Source organism: Sceloporus occidentalis, unplaced genomic scaffold, assembly GCF_023333645.1.
Source record: "Sceloporus occidentalis isolate IW3139 unplaced genomic scaffold, rSceOcc1.0.p SCAF_69, whole genome shotgun sequence".
NCBI lineage: Eukaryota > Metazoa > Chordata > Lepidosauria > Squamata > Phrynosomatidae > Sceloporus > Sceloporus occidentalis.
The window spans coordinates 1,537,333-1,559,710 of record NW_028317049.1 but is presented as its reverse complement, the minus strand read 5'-3'; the positions used below and the strand labels follow the sequence as shown (position 1 = coordinate 1,559,710).

Here is a 22,378-nt window from a genome sequence, read left to right as displayed (position 1 = left end):
AAGGCAACACTCCCAGAGCTCAACAATAACATAGCAGAGTACAGAAGCAAATCTCCAGATATGTATTAACCACTTTCAGCACTTAGAAGTAACTCACACACAGTTGATTTCCTCCAAGTCCTTGGAGGTTCTTTATCTTGAGTTACAATATAAAACAAATGTTTACCAGCTCTCCTCTCTGACTTCCATTAACTTCACAACCTCTTCTAAACACAACACCAACCCACATCAATCCACATGTGAGTTGCATACTGTATTGGTTGTGAGTTATCCTCTGGTGCCAAACACCGCATGAAGCATCCTCTGCAGTTAGCTTGCATCATGCCATGTGCTCTGACTCAAGACTCTATGGCAGTCTCACAGGAAATGATGCCACTTTTCAATTAAAATAGTTTTACATATATTTAATGGAATATTTTTCAACGGCCTGACTATCTGCTTCTACTGATTTCCTCATGGCAGTTCCCTTTCAATCTCTTCTTTGGTAGTTCCTACGAGTAATGATACAATGATTATATGGATTTGGGGGCATCCAGAAGAGGGTCATGCTCAGGTCTCTCACACCAATGTTATTAATTTAATCTCAAATAGGAAGGGGTGAATGTGGGGCTAAATGTTGGGGTAACACTTTCCTCTCTTAACACTGAGATTCAATCTTGTCTGTCATTGCCCCCCTTTACAGAAGAACTTGTCAGTCATGAGAGAGTCCACATAAGAAAGAAGTCACATAAATGCCAGCATTGTGGGAAAGAAGAGCCCTCCCTCCGCCCCAACTGTCATCATCAGACCTAGGAGGGAGTGAAAAAGACAGGCCCAATTTCCATCAGGCCTAACTGTGAATTTTACTGTAACTCACGTCGCTCTGTTTTATTTTACTGTATTGTATTTATTTTTGTATTTTATTTTATTCTCTTTATTTTTATTGTTGTAACCCACCTGGATTCCTTGTGATTGGGCAGGCTATAAATAAATCATCAGCATCATTATTATTATTGGTGCAAGTACCTCAGACAAAAGGGATTAGCACACTGATTCTCAGAGCCTTTTTCTGACTATTTCCTTCCAGTCCCATTCCTTAGCCATAATCCCTTCACCCTCTACAGACATAAATGGATCATGCAGCTAAATCCATTCATTTTCTCAAGGCAGGTTCTCCTACAATCTCTTCTTTGCTACCTCCTATGAGTAGGGATCCATACCTGCAAAAATGCTAAATTCAGGGCACCCACTCCAACTTTATTAATTTTATATCAAATAGGGAAGGGTTAACAGGTGGCTAAATCTTGGGGTAACACATTCCTCTCTTGATTCAGAGAGTCAGTCTTGTCTGTCATTCTTCTTTTTTTCCCCAGAAATGAGAGGACCACACCCTAAAAATGGCGCTGGCTCTGGTTTAGTTTGGGTGAATAGGGGCAGTCAAGATGCTAGCAGAATCAGATGAGTTGGTATTTAGAAAGATGTTACCATATAAGGTAATAAGGTTCTTTGGCTTCTGCGATTGGCTTGCATTACATGAGGTGATGTTACCATATAAGGTAACAAGGTTCTTTGGCTTCTGTGATTGGCTTGCATTACATGAGGTGATGTTACCATATAAGGTAATAATGTTCTTTGGCTTCTGCGATTGGTTTACATTACATGGGGTGATGTAGGGAGAAGGTATAAAAGATAGATAAGCCCGATAGGGGGCGCTGCAGTCTTGGTAACACTCTCTGAGTGTGCTGCAGCCCTGCAGTAATAAATGGTGTTTTGTTTCTCTTGATTTTCGGTTTCCTGACTCCTTCTTCCAGCGGCGGGCCACCAGCCTTAGGGCTTGTGGGTTTCGGCGACCCCTCAGTTTGCTACATATTTCTGGGGGCTCGTCCGGGATCGCCGCTGCCGTTTTGGAGGACGGATCGGGATAGGGCCATTGTCCCCACTTCGTTGACATTTCCTGGCCGGACGGCGCAACCAACGTGCGACGAGAGGGGCCCCTACTAAAGACCGTTGGCGTGGCTTCTGTCGTTCGGACAGGACATTGCGACGCAAGTGCCGAAACCCTACGGGGACGAGAGAAACAACCACCTCGGGGGGACCGGTGCACCGGAGGAGGAGGAGGCAAGTATTGATTGGGATTCTTGGGAGAAAACTGTGGGTGGCTTTTGTGTGTATTGTGTGAATCGGTTCCAGAGGTTTTGCCGCCTCAAAACCCAACAATCACTTCCCCCATCCTCTACAAGTGATTGTTTCCCTGTTATCCCTGAATGAATGTTGTGATGTTGTGTGGGTTGGAATACAGTCTAGACAAAGAATAAGAAGCATAGAAGGTACCTAAAGGGAATATAAAAGAGGTAGACAATTGTCAGGAAGTCGGACTAGTGAGGGTGCCCCAAGACCTAGATCCGCAATGGGACAGGGCCAGTCAAGTCAGGCAACGCCCTTAGATTGCATGTTAGGAAACTGGAAGGAATTCAAAAAATACATAAAAGGAGGGACTAAGAAATCAAGTACCCTTAGGACCTTGTGTCAAACAGCTTGGCCTACATACCCAGTACCAAACCCATGGCCAGCAATAGGGTCTTTAGATCTACATGTGGTTGCCGGAATAGGAGAATTTGTGGCTAGACACAAACCGAATGAATGGTATTACATTTCGGCATGGTATGATATAGTTTTGGATCAACCAGAATGGCTCAAAAAATGTGAGTGTTCCAAATTATGCATGATGAAATCAAATACGTTAAAGGCAAAAGAGGAAAGGGAAAATGCAGGAAAGTTAGAGGCACCCAAAGAGGAAGGGAAGATACAGGAACTCAAAGTTCTACCCGACTCAGGGGAAGATGGCCTGGTGCAACCACCTCCATATGTGCCATTATATCCTGAAGTTCCAAAACCCCAATTGGTGCCTCAGCCATTAGAACAAAGGACCAATGAAACAACTGGAGTTATGAATCCAATAGGATTGCCAGTGACCAGTCCAGTAAAGACATTGCCTTTACGGCAAGTTCCCCAAATTGTGCCAACAGAAGACCCCGCTACAGGACGACCCGCTTATGCAACAGTTACAGCGTATCAACATGTTCCCTTCACCAGTAGCGATTTGCTGAATTGGAAGGCTAGCAAGTCCGCCTGGTCGGAGGACCCTAGGTCTATGACCTTATTGATAGAGGGAGTTTTCGGAACCCATCTGCCTACCTGGCAAGATGTACAACAACTCATGGACACACTCCTGTCTCCCGAAGAAAAAAACATGGTTCTCAATCAGGCACGAGAGGAGGCAGGGAGAGACTATATGGACACAGGAGGACAGGAGGCACAGAGATTGGCAGAAACAGAGTTAAAAGTGCCCACACAAACCCCTAACTGGGACTATACGACATCAGAAGGTAGAACTCAGTTACAACAGTATCATCAGTACATAATCAAGGGATTGAAGAAAGGGCCCCCTAAGGCAATAAACCTGAAGAAGATTGCAGATATTGTTCAAGAAAGAGACGAGCCACCGGCGAAGTTTCTGGAAAGACTGAGGGAAGGTTACAGGAAATATTCCCCTTATAACATGGACGATGAGGCAGAGGACGGACAGAGCCAAACACTTTTGAAAAATAACTTCATTGCCCAATGTGCTCCAGACATTAGGCGAAGGCTACAGAAGGATACAGGGTTACCTGGAATGACAATGGGAAGGATTTTGGAGATAGCGACACGAGTATATGTGGGAAGAGAAAGTGAAGCGCAGAAGAAAGAGGAAGAAAAGTTTAATAAGAGGACCCATTTGGTGGCAGCTGTGTTCCAGGGAAACACAGCCAGACGAGGACGCGGAGCATCAAGGGGTCGAGGTAGAGGAGGTCCCTCCTTGGGACGTAACCAGTGCGCCATCTGTAGAGAAGAAGGTCATTGGAAGCGGGAGTGTCCTAAGAAAGGGACCAACCAGAAGGGTGAAGGAAGTAGAAGACAAGGACGTGGACAAGGAGGATTGAATCCGCGAGCAGAACCATGGATGGGAGCGGCGGTAGGACAGGCCTTGGGACAAGACCTATATGGGATGGCTGCCATGGATGGAAATGAAGACTGAGACAGACCGGCTCCACAAGGATGTAGGGTGATTGTAAATGGCCACCAGGAGCCATTGGTCAAGATGAAAATTGGTGGCCAGGAAGCAACATTTTTAATCGATTCGGGAGCAACTAAATCTGTAGTAAATAAACAATATGCCCCTCTTAGTAAGGAATCAACTGCCATAATAGGAGCCATGGGCAGAAGACAAATACGCCCTATTCTGACCGACAGAAGTTGTAATTTATCCACCTATGAGGTTAAACACAAATTCATTTATATCCCTGAATGTCCAGTTTCTTTGATGGGAAGAGACCTACTTTGCAAAATGAGAGCACAATTAATGTTTGAGGATGATGGAAAATTAGAAGTAACTTTTAGAGGCCCGAAGGAGAAATCTGAGAATAGATTGATGTTGATTCTACCCCAAGAAGAGGAGTGGAGGTTGTTTGCTGCCTTGACAGAGAGAGTAGATTGGATGTCCTTTAATATACCTGGTATTTGGGCAGAGGACAATCCTCCGGGGATGGCCAAAGATGTACCACCGGTAATCATTCAACTTCGGGCATCAACAACTCCTGTTATAGTACCACAGTACCCTTTGTCTAGACAGGCTGTAAACGGCATACACATTCACCTTAAGAGACTAGAAAATTATGGAATAATTAGGCCATGCCAGTCGGCCTGGAACACCCCCTTATTGCCAGTAGAAAAAGAGGATGGAAGTTACAGGCCTGTGCAAGACTTAAGAGCAGTTAATAAAAGAGTGGAACCCCTGCACCCTGTGGTACCTAACCCTTACACCCTACTTAGTTTGGTATCTCCGGAGGCAAAGTGGTTTTCAGTATTAGATTTAAAGGATGCCTTTTTCTGCATTCGATTACACCCCCAGAGTATTCCCATTTTTGCATTTCAATGGGAACAGCCGGATACAGGCCAGAAACTGCATGTCAGTTGGACTCGTTTGCCACAAGGGTTTTGCAATTCCCCGACTATTTTTGGACAGGCACTCGCCCAGGATTTAGTTCCACTCACCCAAGCAGGAAACTCATATGGCATCCTCCAATACGTAGATGACATCTTGATAGCAACGACAACCCGAGAGTCATGTATAGAGGCCACAGAAAAGGTTTTGTTACACCTAGAATACAAAGGATATAAGGTTTCTAAGAAGAAAGCACAATTGATACAACAAGAAGTCAGATACTTGGGCTTCATTCTCAAGGATGGTATGAGAAGGCTGGGAGTCGAGCGGAAGGAGGCTGTGTGTTCTATTCCAAGTCCAAGGACGCGGAAACAGGTGCGAGAGTTTCTGGGAGCAGCTGGATTCTGCCGGCTCTGGATTCCTAATTTTGCCGTCATGTCAAGGCCATTACATGAAGCCACCAGAGGAGGTAAAGAAGACCCCTTCGAATGGACAGAAGAAAGAGAACAGGCCTTTGTGAAATTAAAAAGGGCCCTTATGGAAGCCCCTGCCTTGGGACTACCCGATCTGACTAAGCCCTTTACTCTATATGTAGGAGAAAGGGAAGGTATTGCAGTTGGAGTCCTTACACAAGTCATTGGCAATTGGCCTAGACCAGTGGCATACTTTTCAAAACAAATGGGACCAGTAGTAAAAGGATGGCCTCCGTGCCTGCGAGCAGTAGCGGCCGCAGCCACTATGGCCGAAGAGGCTAATAAATTGACATTGGGACAACCAACAACCTTGAAAACACCCCATGCTGTTGTGACTCTGATGGAACATAGAGGACACCATTGGATGACAAATGCAAAATTACTAAAGTACAAAAGCATTTTGGTAGACAACCCAAGTATCAGTTTGGCTACATGCAACACTTTAAATCCTGCTACCTTGCTACCTATAGAGACAAAGGAAGAACAGGAACATGATTGCTTACAGGTGATGGAAGAAGTTTACTCAAGTAGACCAGACTTACGTGATACACCGAGGTCCAAAGTAGACGCAACCCTCTTCACAGATGGAAGCAGCTTTGTAGAAAATGGGATCCGATATGCAGGCTACGCTGTGGTCACTGAAGAAGGAGAAGTTTGGGAAGCTGAACCTCTACCAGCAGGGACTTCAGCCCAGAAGGCAGAATTGATTGCGTTATATCGAGCCCTAGAACTGTCAAAGGGAAAGAAGGTGAACATTTACACAGATTCAAAATATGCCTTCCTCACTTTACAAGCCCATGGAGCATTGTACAAGGAAAGAGGACTTTTAAATTCCGCAGGACAAATGATTAGAAATCGGGAAGAAATTTTAAGGCTATTGGAAGCAGTGTGGAAGCCTAAGACGGTGTCTGTGATGCATTGCAGAGGTCATCAAACAGGAGATGGACTAATTGAAAAAGGAAACCGCTTAGCTGATCAAACAGCAAAGGAGGCAGCCAGGAATGGAAATACACAGATTCTTACTTTGAATACAGTCACTGAATTACCGAAAGAAATTATTTACACCCCAGAAGAAAAACAATGGGCTAGAATAGAGGGCGCAAAAAGATTAAATGGGCTTTTCATATTTCCAGGAAATAGAGTCTTTATACCTAGTTTCCTAGCTGAGGCTTTCATACAGAGGGTACACGAACAGACACACAGTGGTGCCATAGCTATGTTAGAATTATTAAATAGACAGTTTTACATAAATGGGGTTACAGCTATAGTTAGGAGAGTAACTATGAAGTGTCAGGTATGTGCCATGAACAACCCCCGTACTGGACCCCTCTTACCCCCAGGAGTACAATATGTGGGAAGGAGCCCTTGGGAAAACATTGTGGTGGATTTCACTGAAATGCCAAGGGTGGGAAAGTTTAAATACATGCTGGTGTCTGTATGCACTTATTCTGGTTGGGTCGATGCATGGCCCACAGCAAATGAAAAAGCTGAACAAGTATCTAAAATTCTAATGAGGGATGTTATCCCTAGAGGAGGGATACCCTTTACAATTGGAAGTGATAATGGGCCGGCCTTTGTACACAAAGTGATTCAAACACTGGCTGACCTTTTGGGAATAAAATGGAAATTGCACTGTGCATACCGCCCCCAATCATCAGGAGTTACTGAAAGGATGAATAGAACTCTGAAAGACATTTTGGGAAAATTGCATCAAGAAACGGAAATTAATTGGGTCCAATTGTTACCTATGGCTTTGTTAAAGATAAGATGTACACCCATCAAACATTTAAAATTGTCTCCATACGAGTTGGTGTTTGGACGACCACCTATGGTCAGTCCAATCACTACCTACAATTCCCAAAATTCAGGAGCTTTGGGAACAAAAGGATTGGCCAAAGAAGTTATAGCTCTTGGCTCAGTATTGGACAAACTGCACAAATATGTGAGCATTGTGAGGTATCAGTTCCCCTTTACTGCTCTACATTCTTTCTCTCCAGGGGATTCGGTGTGGCTAAAAGATTGGAAAATAACACCATTGGGACCAAAGTGGAAAGGACCGTACATTGTATTGTTGACAACGCCAACTGCAGTGAAATTGGCAGGTGTGAAGTCCTGGATCCACTACACACGCATAAAGAAAGACCACACCAGCTCCCCTGACAAGTGGATAGCACAACCAAACAAGGATAATCCGCTTAAGGTAAAACTTACCAGGAAAAGGGTTCCAGATGGAGGAGAGGGCAGCGTCGCAACAGGAGCCCCCTCTCCAGGGTCAGGAGACCAAGCTCCACCCTGAAGAACAGGAGGGACTGCTACCCGAGAGCAGTTCTGAAAGAAAGAAGGGACATTTGGTTAATAAAAACACAGAGACATTTGAAAGGGATTGTTTGGAAATAGAGATCCCTGACAACCCCTTTTCCTTAGACCCTTCAATTTGCCCTCTTAACTCGCATTTGCGAGGTGTTACATTGAACCTTATGGGATACATGTTATTGTTAGGATGTATAGTGATGATGTTTATATTTCCCATGGGGTGTGATGGAGAATGGGGACAAAATAGGTTTCACCAAATGGTAAATAATATTTCCAAGGAATTTAATCAAAGCAGTTGCTGGATATGCTCCCATGGCCCTTCACACCATGGCCAGGGTTGGCCAATTACAGTTTCCGCAACTTTGAGCTTGACAGGATGGAATATGACCAGGGTATATTTCGGGGTGGGAGACCCTGCAACCCCCGATAAGGCCCAATTTTTATTAGAACAAAACAAAAGGCCCCTGGCAGTATTATGTGTTCATTACTTTCAGAGATTGGAATTGATAAAGAAAACAGCATGGAAGGGAAATGCAAGCCAGGGATATGGTCACAGTGAGATGGTAAAGTGTATGAATGTAGGGGATTATAATAATTGCAATTTCACTGTACATTTGAACGATAGTAAAAAGTGTTCAGAATTATTCTATCCCTTAGGCTGTGATAACCAAAGTAGACCAACTTTATTTGGACAAATAGGAAGTCGTACACTTTTAGGGGCCTTAAATAGACAGACAAGACCATTGGCTGGCCCAGGCAATTGGATAGGAGGGTTACCCCCGGGGATGTATTGGATCTGTGGACAATGGGCAGGAAAGATATTACCTCATGCATGGAATGGTACCTGTACAGTTGGGACTCTTATGGCAGGTGAATTAAGATTTCACCCACAGGATCAACCCCCAGCGGCCTGGGATCGGCAATTTGGCTGGCATAGGCACAGATTAAAGAAACGAGTGTACGATGAAAAATACAGATATGACCCTGATAACACATATTTGACAAAAGGAGAGAGATTCTGGACCATCCTTAGCCCCAGAACAGGAGTGGCATGGAATGTAAAACAGATTAGGATCTTATCATATCAAATGGAAAGTTTAGCCAATCAATCGGCAGAGGGGTTAGAGACCCTACAAAGAGAGGTAAACTCTTTGGCAGAGGTTTTAGTACAACATAAAATCGCATTGGACTATCTGTTAAGCCGAGAGGGAGGATTGTGTATGTGGCTGAATACTACCTGCTGTCATTATATTAACGAAAGTGGAATAATTGAAACAAATGTGGAGAAATTGCATAAAATAGCTGAGAATGTAAAAAAAACATATCAACCAACTGGAGATTGGTGGTCGTGGCTGACATCTTGGCTACCAAATTTAGGATGGATGAGAGGCATAGTTTATACAATATTTTTAATTGTGATAATAGGATTGGTTCTATGTATGTGTTTACCTTGTATAATGCAATGCTTGCGGAGAATGATGCATAAAATGATAGATGGAATGTTGGGTGAAAAAGTTATGATGCTCCAAGCATATCAGAAAATTTCCTTAGAGGATTGTGAGAAGTATGATGATGTCACTGCAAAATAGATATTTGCAGTAACAAGAAAAAGGGGGGAAATGAGAGGACCACACCCTAAAAATGGCGCTGGCTCTGGTTTAGTTTGGGTGAATAGGGGCAGTCAAGATGCTAGCAGAATCAGATGAGTTGGTATTTAGAAAGATGTTACCATATAAGGTAATAAGGTTCTTTGGCTTCTGCGATTGGCTTGCATTACATGAGGTGATGTTACCATATAAGGTAACAAGGTTCTTTGGCTTCTGTGATTGGCTTGCATTACATGAGGTGATGTTACCATATAAGGTAATAATGTTCTTTGGCTTCTGCGATTGGTTTACATTACATGGGGTGATGTAGGGAGAAGGTATAAAAGATAGATAAGCCCGATAGGGGGCGCTGCAGTCTTGGTAACACTCTCTGAGTGTGCTGCAGCCCTGCAGTAATAAATGGTGTTTTGTTTCTCTTGATTTTCGGTTTCCTGACTCCTTCTTCCAGCGGCGGGCCACCAGCCTTAGGGCTTGTGGGTTTCGGCGACCCCTCAGTTTGCTACAGAAGAACATGTCAGTCTTGAGAGAGTCCATACATGTGAGAGGCCACATAAATGCCAGCACTGTGGGAAATGTTTTTCTTCAAAGTCAGACCTTGTGAGACATCAGAGAGTCCACACAGGAGAGAAGCCATACAAATGCCAGCATTGTGGGAAATGTTTTTCTAGGAAGCCATACCTAGTGAAACATCAGAGAGGCCGCACAGGAGAAAAGCCACACAAATCCCAGATATGAACTAACACTCTTTTTGTCAGTAAGGAATGGAAAAAATATATTTTCAGTCCAGCAGTGCTAAGAAAAGGCTGTCATGGTTTTGCTTGTATTGTTTGTCTGTCCATATGTCTGTTTAATTTTTCAAGTTATATTTTGTTAAGATTAGGTTTTAATTTCTAATAATATAGATAATGGCTTTGGGTTGTAAATTTGGCTGGGGATTGTGGGTCATGGTATAAGTTAGGTAGATGGGGGCTGGGATTTGTTGCAGGTGTCTAGAATAGTTATGGGAATGATAGCTTTTGCAATGTTTGGGATGTTGGTTTAAGAAAGTTGGGGGCAGGTATTAACACAAAGGGCTAGTTTTTGGGAATGACAAAGGGGTCTTGTTACCTGTGGGGCATAGACTGTGGGAATTGGAGGTGGGGCTAGATTTGGAAGAGGGTGATGTTTTAGGTTTTTGGGTTGTAATGTATTGTTTGGCTTGGAGTGGGCAGTTCTAGGCTTAAACACTGAACTTCTACGTTTTCTTAATAAAGTTCTTTGCTATTTCAGCACACTGGACTCTTTGATGCACAGAAGTTCTGAATTTGCCCAAAACTGACCCTTTCTTCTCTCCTCAGCCCTTAGCTCCATTCCCAGCCATAAGAACAGCAGAGGGAAACACACAGACACACACACACACACACACACACACACAAACATACAGGATACACAGGGACAGCTATATTTCCAAACTAGAGCCTTTCTTTCCTGCATTTCCCTCCTGAGTCCAGCTCTGCACCTTGGGCTCCATTGCGGTCTCCTCAAAGGAGGGAATGGAGGCTGCTGAACCCCTGGCACATACCTTCCTTTCCCGCAAAGGCCACTAGCGGAATAAGCAGCACCAGCTAGGCCATGGCAATTCCTGTGCATGCTGAGGAGGGGCCTTTGGGGCCTTATGCGCATGCACACGAAGCCACTGCTGCCCTCACAGTCTGTTCTGAGGGAGGGAGGGAAGTGAGGAGTGCCCTCGTTCATTCAGAGGAATGGTTGGAGGGTCTTCTGGGGGTCCTTTGGGGGGTTATAGGAAGAAAGGAAGCCCCTCTTCTTCCCCCAAAGAAAGGCAGGGGTCCTGCAAGGCCTCCTCTCCCTCTTTCCTTCCCTGCTCCCTCCTCGGGTATTCTTTGGGCCCCATGTTCTTGGGGGGTTATTATGAGAAGAGAGGGCAGGGGGGGGGCCCTTGGAGAGAAGCATGGCCATGGAGGGGAAGGGGATCCAAAGGTAAAAAGGGCTTTGAGGAGCCCCTTCACTCCTGGGCAGAGGAGAGACCCTCCCTTCTGATGCCTCATTTGGGGAAGAGTATTGTGCCAAATAGAAAGTACCACACAGGATAGAGTTTAATAGGATTGGAAACAACATTTTTTTTTGGGGGGGGGGCGGGTTCTCTGGAGTCCTGGGGGGAGGGGGCTCTGGGAGGAGAGAAGAGCCAAAATCAAGACCAAAACCAAGAGGAGGGAGACAGAGGGACCTTAAAGCTCTGGCAATCCCCTGGCAACCTGGGAACTAGGCTTTGAGACCTACAGGATCCGGATTGGGCACCCCCCTCTAATACTTACCGTTTCCTTCACAACAACCCTGCACAGGAGGACCAACAGAGAGACCCACAGCCCCATAAAGATCCCCCCCCCCCCAGTTCTGGGACCATGCTGAAAGGGCTTTGGACCCCCATGAACAGATGTTATTATTATTATTATTATTATTGCACCTTTTCTCAAAGAAATCAAAGCAGATTACAGCAATAAAAGAACAACCCTTCTCCCAATTATAAAAAAAAAATCAACCCTTAAAAAGCTATTAAACAGCAAGACATTTTAAAACATTCCAAACTCAATACAGTAAAAAGGTTTTTGGGGGCAAGAAATGGGTGGTTTTCTGAAGGTGAGGGGAGGGCAGGAACGATACATCAATAACAATTTCCATTACACTGATGGCAAGGGTAAGCAAGTCAATAGATCTCATCTAGTCTGGAAAGAGATCCATCTTAATAGCCTTCTTAAAGGCTTCCAAGGTGTTAATAGGATGGATCTCATCTGGCAGGTCAGTCCAGATCGAATCAGCACCTTGTATCTTGCCCAGAAATTAATGGGCAGCCAGTGGAGGGATTTAAGAACTGGTGGAATGTGGGCAGTTCTAAGAAGTGCCCGTAACCAACCTGGCTGTCATATTCTGTACCAAATGAAGTCTCTGAACGTGGCAGAAGGGGAGCCCCATGTAAAGCGTGTTACAGAACTCGAGCCAAGAGGTGACCAGCTTAATGCCAAGTTTATTTAATGCCAGCTACAGACTCCACTACATGCACAAAACAGGCAAGGGTACAGATCTTTTATATAATGAGTAGCCAGGTTACAAGCTAAACAATGTAGAGTGTTACAGAAATCAAGCCGAGAGGTGACCAGGGCATGTACTACTGTTTCAAGGTCTTGTTGCTCAAGGGAGCCGCGCAGTTGGCGTATCAGCCGAAGCTGACAACAAGTGCTCCTGACTTTTGCATCCACCTGAGCCGTCAGATGAAGTGATGAATCCAGGAGCACTCCTAAACTGCGGACAGAGTCTTTCAGGGGAAGTGTGAACCCATCCAGAACTGGCTGACATAACTCCATTCCGGAATTTGGGGTCCCCATTACAAGTTCCTCCGTTTTGCCTGGATTCAATTTGGGTTTGTTTTCCCTCATCCATTCCATTACTGCATTAAGACAGGCATTCAGAGGAGAGACACCATCCTTAGTCACTGAATCAGTCAGAGACAGACAGGTTGCATAATTGTAATGGTATTTCATTTCAAATAAATAAATGCATGAATAAAGGGATTCATGACATATTGCGACCTCAGTCTGATGCTCCTTGGATGAAGGATTGAGACGGTACTATTGTGACTTCGGGGTAGTGCTCTTTACCTGAAGGATTGAGACTGGCCCATTGCAACCTCAGGCTGATGCTCCTTGCCTCAAAGATTGAGACGGGAGAATTGTCACTTCAGACAGGTGCTGTATACCTGAAGGATGGGACTGGCCCATTGCGTGTCAGAAACAGTGTATAAGGGTTCTGTCATAAAGAGTAAAAATATTATTGTTTGGTTATTAGAGTTATAGTTGTAGTTCATAGTAGGTAGTGTAGAGTGATGGGTTATAGAAAGCATGTAGTGGGAAATGTTAGAACGACAGATGATTAAGGAGGGCGTTTGGAAAGACGGATGGGGTTGCAGCTGGAGACTGGTTATCAAGGAGGAGTGAAGCTGGCTTGGGAAGACCGCTCTTCAGGGTGAGGCTGTCTGGGAGAAGGGAAGGGAAGTATACACAACCTTGGTATCTATGCAACCTCCGCTTGTGTTGCTTTAGCTTGGGAATTGGGGGCTGGCTTAGGGAGGGGTTGAGCTAGTTCCTTTGGACTTCAGACTTTGCAAAAAGGTGTTAATGGATGTTTCTGCCTGGATTCATCAATAAAGCTTCTTTTGTTTCAAATGAGTTTGATTTGTTGAGCACAGGACTGACTCTAGATCTCACATTGCAACTTCAGGCTGATGCCCCTTACCTGAGACTGTCCCATTGTGACCTCAGTCTGCTGCTCCTTACCTGAAGGATTGAGACTGGACTATTGTGATCTCACCCTGAGGTTCTTTGCCTGAAAGACTGAGATGGCACTTTTATGACTTCAGGCTCATGCTCTTTACCTGAAGGATTGAGACTGGCCCACTGTGACTTCAGGCTGATGCTTTTTCCTGAAAGATTGGGAATGGCTCATTGTGACCTCAGGCTGATTCTTGTTGCCTGAGAGATTGAGATGGGCCCATTGTGACTTAAGACTGGTCCTCCTTACCTGAATGAATGAGACTGGCCCATTGTGATCTCAGACTGATGCTCCTTATCCGAAGGATAGAGACTAACCCATTGTGACTTCGGGCTGATGTTCCTTCCCTGAAGGATTAAGATGGGCTTATTGACTTCAGACAGGTGTTCCTTACCTGAAGGATTGAGCCTGGCCCATAGTGACCTCAAGGTTATGATCCTTGCCTGAAGGATTGAGTCTCCCTCAAGGCAGATGTTCCTTACCTGAAGCATTGAGACTGTCTCATTGTGATCTCAGCCTGAGGCGCCTTTCCTGAAAGATTGTGACGGGACTATTATGAGTTCAGACTGATGCTTCTTGCCTGAAGGATTGAGACTGGTCCACTGTGATCCTTACCTGAAGCACTGAGATTGTCACATTGTGATCTCAAAGCCATCCAGTCCAACCCCCTTCTGCCATGCAGGAACTCTCAATCAAAGCATACCTGACAGATGACCATCCAGACTCTGTTTAAAGGCCTCCAAACAAGGAGACTCCATCATTCTCCATTGAGGGAGTGCGTTCCACTGTCAAACAGCCCTTTTTGTCAGGAAGTTCCTCCTAATGTTGAGCTGGAATCTCTTTTCCTGGAGCTTGCATCCATTGCTCCGAGTCCTGTTCTCTGGAGCATCAGAAAAGCTAGCTGCCTTCTCAGTATGACATCCCTTCAAATATTTAAACAGGGCTATCATATCACCCCTTAACCTTTTCTTCTCCAGGCTAAACATCCCCAGCTCCCTAAGTCATTCCTAATAGGACATGGTTTCCAGATCCTTCACCATTTTAGTTGTCCTCCTTTGGACACACTCCAGTTTCTCAACGTCCTTTTTTAATTGTGGTGCCCAGAACTGGACACAATATTCCAGGTAAGGCCTGACCAGAGCAGAATAGAGTGGCACTATTACTTCCTTTGATCTATATACTATACTACTATTGATGCAGCCTAACATTGCATTGGCCTTTGTAGCTGCTGCATCACACTGTCGACTCTTGTTCAACTTGTTGTCTACTTGGACTCCTAGATCCCTTTCACACGTAGTTTCATTCATGGTTTATCCCAGGTCTAAGTATTCCCAGAAAGCAAATCTTTTAGGAAAACTCAAGGGGAAAAACAAGATCAATTATCCTAGGTTTAGTTGCTTTTTTGGCACACACTCACTCACACACACACACACAACATACTCAGCTGCATGCAATTGCAGGGTTTGTCCACTTTTTGTGTATGTTGATTTTAGATTAATGCTCAACGTGTCTGAAAACGATCCCGCTTTTGTGGTTTTAAATCCCATTTCTGCACAGGATTTGGCCGGTTCCCTCTCGTGTGATAAACTCCTAGGAACTGGAAGGGCAGCTATGAACTAACTATACAAAATCTGCCCCAAAGTCATGTCCGCTGGTCACCATTTCCTTTGGCTAAAAACAAGTGATGGAGAAAAGCTTTGGACCAGGGATCTTTGGGCCATCATCAACTTCTCCATCTTTAGACTTGACTGAAGTGTTCTAAACTAGTCTGGATAGTAAACCTATTAAAAATCTCATTTTGGGATCTCAGGAAGGAGATGGGGAGAGATTTGCATGTTTGTTTTTAAATTACATGTCATATAAATTACATGTCTCTCCCACTCTGTCCCGGTTTTTTTAAAATTTATTTTATTAAGAAAACATATAAGGAAGACATAATACAAAACATACAAGACAAAACAACAACAACAAAACACAATACATAAATGATTATATGATATTCCACATTAGTTTGATACACTTCCAACATAACACATGGTACCCCGCTTTTATAACACCATTTATATTCCTCCAAATTGGTATTAAATCATCAGCTTCTATGAAAATATATGAATATCACAAATATATTTATGTTATGCAAAAAAGTTAAAACAAGGAGAGTTAGGCAAATTAGACAAAGTTAAGCAGCAGAGGCTATAATACCTTAAGTCCACAGTATCTATCTAAGTATTTCCAATCCTTAATTACAACATTTATGTCTTTATTCCTCAGGCTTTCTGTCAAAATATCCAATCTCTTAGCTTCCCACAACTTAATAAACCATTCCTCTTCAGTTGGTACCACACTGCTTTTCCAGTATTGAGCATAGAGAATCCTAGCCAGCGTTTCCATCTAGAGAATTAGAGGTGACAGTTTCTTAGCCTAGACATCCTCCAATATACATGTCATGTTTAACAGAAAAATACGAGGATCTAAAGGAATATCTGCCTGGAGTATATTTGTCAGTAAATTATGAATGTTACTCCAAAATCCCTTGGCTTTGTCACATTTCCACAAAGGCAGAAGAAAGTGCCATCCTGTTTCCCACATTTCCAACATTTAATGTTAGCAGTATTATACATTTTGTTAATTTTGAGAGGGGTCATAGACCATCTATGTAACATTTTGGCATAGTTCTCCTTGTAATTTTGACACAAGGTAAATTTCCTTGTCTCTTTCCAAGGTGTTTCCCAGGGATCTTGTCGATGGCTTTCTGCAAATCCTGTGACCATTTTACCATGGAAAGTTTAACAGTTTCATCCTCCAAATCTCTCTCTTTCAAGATCTTATAATATTTTGAAAGATGTTTACTCTCTTTATCCACAAAAATTTTCTGCAAGCTGTTCTCTTCGTAAGAAATACCCATCAATTTTTGGTCAGACCTAAACCTTTCAGCTAGCTGAAAATACAAATACCAATCAATATCCTTACCTTCAGAAACAAGTATTTCTCTCGATTTCAATGACACAATATTATTGGGTTTCCACTGAATCAAATGTTTATATATTATCCATCTATTCTTGAAGTCTTTTATAAAAGGCTTCTTGGGGTGATACCCATTGTGGAAGATTACTATAGAAAAGGTCTTTAACCTTCTTCCAGACATAAAGTAGAGCATTTCTAAGAAAACGATGTTTAAAGTCTTTATGTTCTTTGACCTTTTCATACCACAAATAGGCATGAATCCCAAACCTCAAGTCACAGCATCCTAAAGATAACAGTCTATCATTGCTTAGATTAATCCAGTTCTCTAGCCAACACAGACAAGATGCATATTAATATAGCTTAAAGTTTGGTAAAGCACAACCCCTCTGTCATATTCGTCTGTCAAAATTTTCCATCTCACCCTAATAATAATAATAATAATAATAATAATAGGATTTATTTATATGCCGCCCAATCACTGGGAATCCGAGCGGTTTACAACAGAGGGGATAATAGACGGTTCCCTGCCCTCAGGCTTACAATCTAAATTTGGCTCATTACCTTCCCAAAGAAATCCAGAGAACTCTTTTTGCCAAATTGCAAAGTGTTCATCTTCGGCTATAATTGGTATGTTCTGAAATAAGTACAGAAAACGGGGAAGGATATTCATTTCTAACGTTGCTATTCTCCCATAGAATGAGAGATGCAATTTGGACCATGCAGACATATCCTTTGTTACTTCATTCCATAGTCTTCCATAGTTGTTGTGGAACAAGTCAATGTTCTTGGTCGTTAAGTATATTCCCAGATATTTAGCTTCATCAACGACTCTGTACCCCGATACATTACTTAACTCCAGTTGTTCTCCTTGGTTTAAATTCTTCGTAATAAACACAGTTTTGTTTTGATTCACCGTTAACCCCGATATTTCAGCAAATGCCTCCAGAGTATAACTGAGAGCTGAAATGCTATTAAGAGGGTCATCTAAGAAGCAAATGAGATCGTCGACAAATGCTCTGGCTTTATAAACATAATTCTTAATCTTCACTCCTTTAATGTCCACATTGCTTCTAATGTTGTTTAACAAAACTTGAAGGCAACGCTAAACAAAAGAGGTGATAAGAGGTGACACACACACACACACAATGTTTCAAGACTATAGATCTCGCATACAACACCCATAGATACATCTATACATACCCATAGATATCTGTCTGAACGTGTACACGTATTTAAATATATATATATATACACAGAGAGAGAGAGAGACAGAGACAGAGATGAAAACACATGTACACATATCATATATATATATAAAACACACATATATATATACTCTTCTACTTGTGTACAATTTAAACATAATCAAATGCATGGAGAAACATGTACATGTATACACCCCCCACGTTCTGGTCAATATCAGCATGTATATATAATCATAACTGTGTATACGTTTACTTCCGGTTGTAACAGCATAACTGCCCTGCAATTACTGTAATTGGAATGTTTATACTTTGTGATGTTTTATGATATGTATTTTACACATGACTGACTCCTGAGGACACTCTGAGGGCTGCCAATGGCTGGAATCCCCTCCCTCCCACCATCCCTGGCCCTGATTGGCTGGAATCCCAGTCCCTCCCTCCATCCCTGGCCCTGATTGGCTGGAATCCCCTCCCTCCCACCATCCCTGGCCCTGATTGGCTGGAATCCCCTCCCTCCCACCATCCCTGGCCCTGATTGGCTGGAATCCCAGTCCCTCCCTCCATCCCTGGCCCTGATTGGCTGGAATCCCCTCCCTCCCACCATCCCTGGCCCTGATTGGCTGGAATCCCAGTCCCTCCCACCATCCCTGGCCCTGATTGGTTGGAATCCCTGTCCCTCTCATCATCCCTTGCCCTGATTGGCTGGAATCCCAGTCCCTCCCTCCATCCCTGGCCCTGATTGGCTGGAATCCCCTCCCTCCCTCCATCCCTGGCCCTGATTGGCTGGAATCCCCTCCATCCCACCATCCCTGGCCCTGATTGGCTGGAATCCCAGTCCCTCCCACCATCCCTGGCCCTGATTGGCTGGAATCCCAGTCCCTCCCACCATCCCTGGCCCTGATTGGCTGGAATCCCTGTCCCTCCCACCATCCCTGGCCCTGATTGGCTGGAATCCCTGTCCCTCCCACCATCCCTGGCCCTGATTGGCTGGAATCCCTGTCCCTCTCATCATCCCTTGCCCTGATTGGCTGGAATCACAGTCCCTCCCACCATCCCTGGCCATTTTGTGCTGCTTGTGACTGTGGGGAATATTGTTCCAGAAGCTTCTCTGACTCTCAGTTGAACAGAGGCCTCTCTTTCTCTCCTGAGGCTCCAGAGAGAGAAGGAGGCCAGGCTCCTTGGGCCAAAAGGAAGAAAGTGTGTCTTTTGTGTCTCTTTTCTGAGAGGGTTTTCTTATTACAAAGCTCTGCTCCTTCTGGGGAACATGGGTTTTAAAGGGATCGGAAATGGGGAGGATAGTTTTAATACAAGCCTTATTCTTCTTCTTCACAAACATTGGGCTTTGGCTTCTAAGAGGAGGCTAGTCCCCCAAAAAAGGCCAAAAGTGGCTCCTTTGGGAGGTTTTAAAAGCCTCCCAAGTTTCCTTATTAATAGATTTTCAGGCAAGAAGGAAGGAGACAGACCAGAATAACTCATATTACCAAGAATGAAACAAACAAACATAGAAGCAAACAAGAACAAGAAAAATAAGGATTAGACAGAAAAACAAACTGCTTATATTGAAAAAAAGCAAAACCATATTTAACAGGATAAAAGTACGAATTGGGTGCTTATATCCTTTATAACCGACTGAGGCTGTATCTGAACTACAGAAATAATCTGGTTCGAAACTGCTTTTCTTTTCTTTTGTAATTTATTTATAAACAATCCTTTACAAACAAAAATGAAAAAAAAAACATACCAATACATTTGCATAACAAATACAGCTACAACAACAAAAAAGTAGAAATACCTATAACATAGACATACAACATGCAATAAATAACATCCTGATATACAAAACTGTCAGAAATGTACTATTAAGTTACTTCCAAGATAAGCTAAGATGACCCTTTTATTTAATTTACTTAAATTCCTACAAGGTATCGATATGTGTTAAACCTCTAATGTTCAAGTAGACTTTCCATATGATATCTGGGATTGTAAATTAATAATTAGTATTACAAAATAAATCAAAGCATGACCAGTCCTCTTTAGTTTTCTCAACTGATTAATCCCTCATGATTGCGGTTAAAATGTCCAATCCCTTTGCTTCTCTTAGTTTAATTATCCACTCCTCTATTTTAGGAATTTGGATGCTTTTCCAATACTGTGAGTGACCATCTACAAAATTAGTCTGGAAAATCTTTTAGCTACTTCCTTCTCCAGTTTACATGTCATATTAAGGAAAAAGATCAAAGGGTTTAAAGGTATTTCTTCCTGTAAATGCCATCAAAGAAAATGCCATCAAAGAAAACCATTATCCTGAAACATGGAAACAAGTTAATTTAACTTTGCTGTTAAAAGAAGATAGAGATGCAACTGAGGTAAAGAGCTATAGACTAATTTCCTTATTAAATATGGATTATAAACTATTTTCTATGATTTTGGCCCATAGACTCAAAAAAGGTCTTAAAGACTGGATTCATAAGGACAAGTCAGTGATAACATACAAAGCATCTGAAATATAATTGAATATTTTCAAAGGCACAACGAAAAAAACACTTATCTTTTTAGAAAAGGCCTTCAATAACATAGGATGGGATATGTTATTTGCGACACTTGAAAAATGGAAATAGGAGCTTCTTATTATAGATGGATAAAGGCAATTTATAAAGATCAAAGACTAATTGTTAACTATAAAAACCAGAAGAGTTTAAGATTTCTAAAGGTAAATGGCAAGCTTTCCCACTATCACCCTTTTTCTTCATTCTGATCCTTGAAGCACTGAATAATAGGATAGGATTAGACAATAAGATCAATGAGATAAAAATTAAAAACAACTGAGTTTAAAATGAGAGTCTTCTCAGACGACATTTGTATTCCCTGGAGAACCCAGAAAAGAGCACAAGACAATTGATGGATGTAATAGTGGAATTGGAATATGATTCAGGACTAAAAGTAAAGAGAGACAAAGCAATATTAATAACAAAAAATATGGGGAAAAGGAAGAATAAATGCAGGAAGAAATTAGTGGGATTTAAAGTTGGAAAGAAAGTTAAATAGGAATAAATTTAACACATAAAAACTCAGATCTATTTCACAATAACTATGAGACAAATGGAAGGAAATCAGAAAAGACCTAGAAAAATGAGGGAAATTACACTTATCGCTATTAGGAACAATATCACTGATCCAAATGAGTTTACTTCCTGAGATACTGTTTCTGTTCCAAGCGATACCCATCATCCAGAATGAAAAACCCTTGAATCTATGGCAAAAGGAAATCTCAAAATGTATTTGGAATAAAAAAAAAGAGCCAGGATAAAGACGCAAATACTTTGTGATGACAAAAGTAGAGGAGGGCTGGGTTTACCAAACTGAAAACTTTATTATGCTGCTTGTTGTTTAGTTTGGATTAGAGAATGGGTTTTGTTAGAGAATGAACAGTTGTTATGTCTGGAGGGTGAACATTTAAGATTTGGGTGGCATGGATACCTAATTTACGGTAAAGAGAAAGTTCATAAAGAAAGCACAAATCATTTAGTAAGAAAAGCTCTATTGAAGATCTGGGGGAAAACAAGTGTAGAATATGTCCAAAAATAATACCTCTATGGTGTTTGCTGCATGAGGCTCTTTTTGGGAGGAAAAGTATCCAGAAAATTAAATGGTTAAGATACAAGGATGTCCTGAAAGAATCGCAAGGAAAACTAGAGATCAAAACACAAGAAGAACCTAAAGAATCTGGCCTAGATTGTCACTGGTATCTTTATCATCAAATGAGGGAGAGGTTTAAAATAGATGTGAAATTAGAAGGAATACAAAATGAAATATGGGAATTGTGGAAGCCATGCTCCATGTTCATTCCATGCCTGATGAGAGTCTTGGGTGCGAGGCATTGGAGAAGCATCCAGCTGTGTTTCTCTAGCCAGAAGCCAAAGGAAGGCATTCTCCTCTGAGGGCCACTGGGGAGGTCAGGAGGTTTCAGCAGATGATGCGCTCATTTCACATCTAGCTACAGGGACATAGCCAGGGTCCTCTCCAAGTCCCCATCCCCTGACCCCCCTCCACTCTCACAAGGCATGGAGTGTCAGGACCATGGTGAACAGGTCTCAGGAAATGACATGCATGTGGCCACTAGATGGAGCTGTTGTGGAAGTCATTGACAGCTCTAGTGGCAGTTAGATGTGTCAGCATTTGAACAGTGCGCCATTGGAATGTTGATGCAACTGTCAACTGTCATTCTCAACTGTCACTGAGGAAGAGTCAGACAGTGTGTGCCTCAGAGTGGGTTGTTACTGGTGTGGATGGTGGAGGGTGTCGATGTATATAGTGTTGTACACAGTGGAACTTCTTATAGGAATACAAGCCTCATCTGAGAGAAGATTACAGTGTCTCTTTGCTCATTGGGAAAGCGACAGGTGTTTCTTCAGCTCACAATCTACTGACTACAGTCAAGGTGGAGAATCTGATGCCATACGTTAACGTGTTGCCTCACGTGCTGCTCAATATAGCAACATCAAAAGCATTTTAACATGGAGTATCTGTTGTGTAAGG

At 42.8% G+C, this 22,378-nt stretch overlaps 2 protein-coding genes across 2 annotated transcripts in view; one reads left to right on the top strand and one right to left on the bottom strand.

Annotated features, from left to right (window-relative positions):
* The window catches only part of LOC149286381 (uncharacterized), a 276,304-nt gene that overhangs the window by 174,949 nt on the left and 78,977 nt on the right, over positions 1-22,378 (bottom strand). The window lies entirely within an intron of this gene.
* Positions 2,927-4,054, top strand: LOC149286385 (uncharacterized). The gene has a single exon (XM_089494173.1). The coding sequence runs from the start codon at positions 2,927-2,929 to the stop codon at positions 4,052-4,054; it is 1,128 nt and encodes a 375-aa protein (XP_089350299.1).

Excerpts from the sequence above, each read along its gene's own strand:
- LOC149286385 (XM_089494173.1), top strand. The coding sequence starts at position 2,927 with ATGAATCCAATAGGATTGCCAGTGACCAGTCCAGTAAAGACATTGCCT.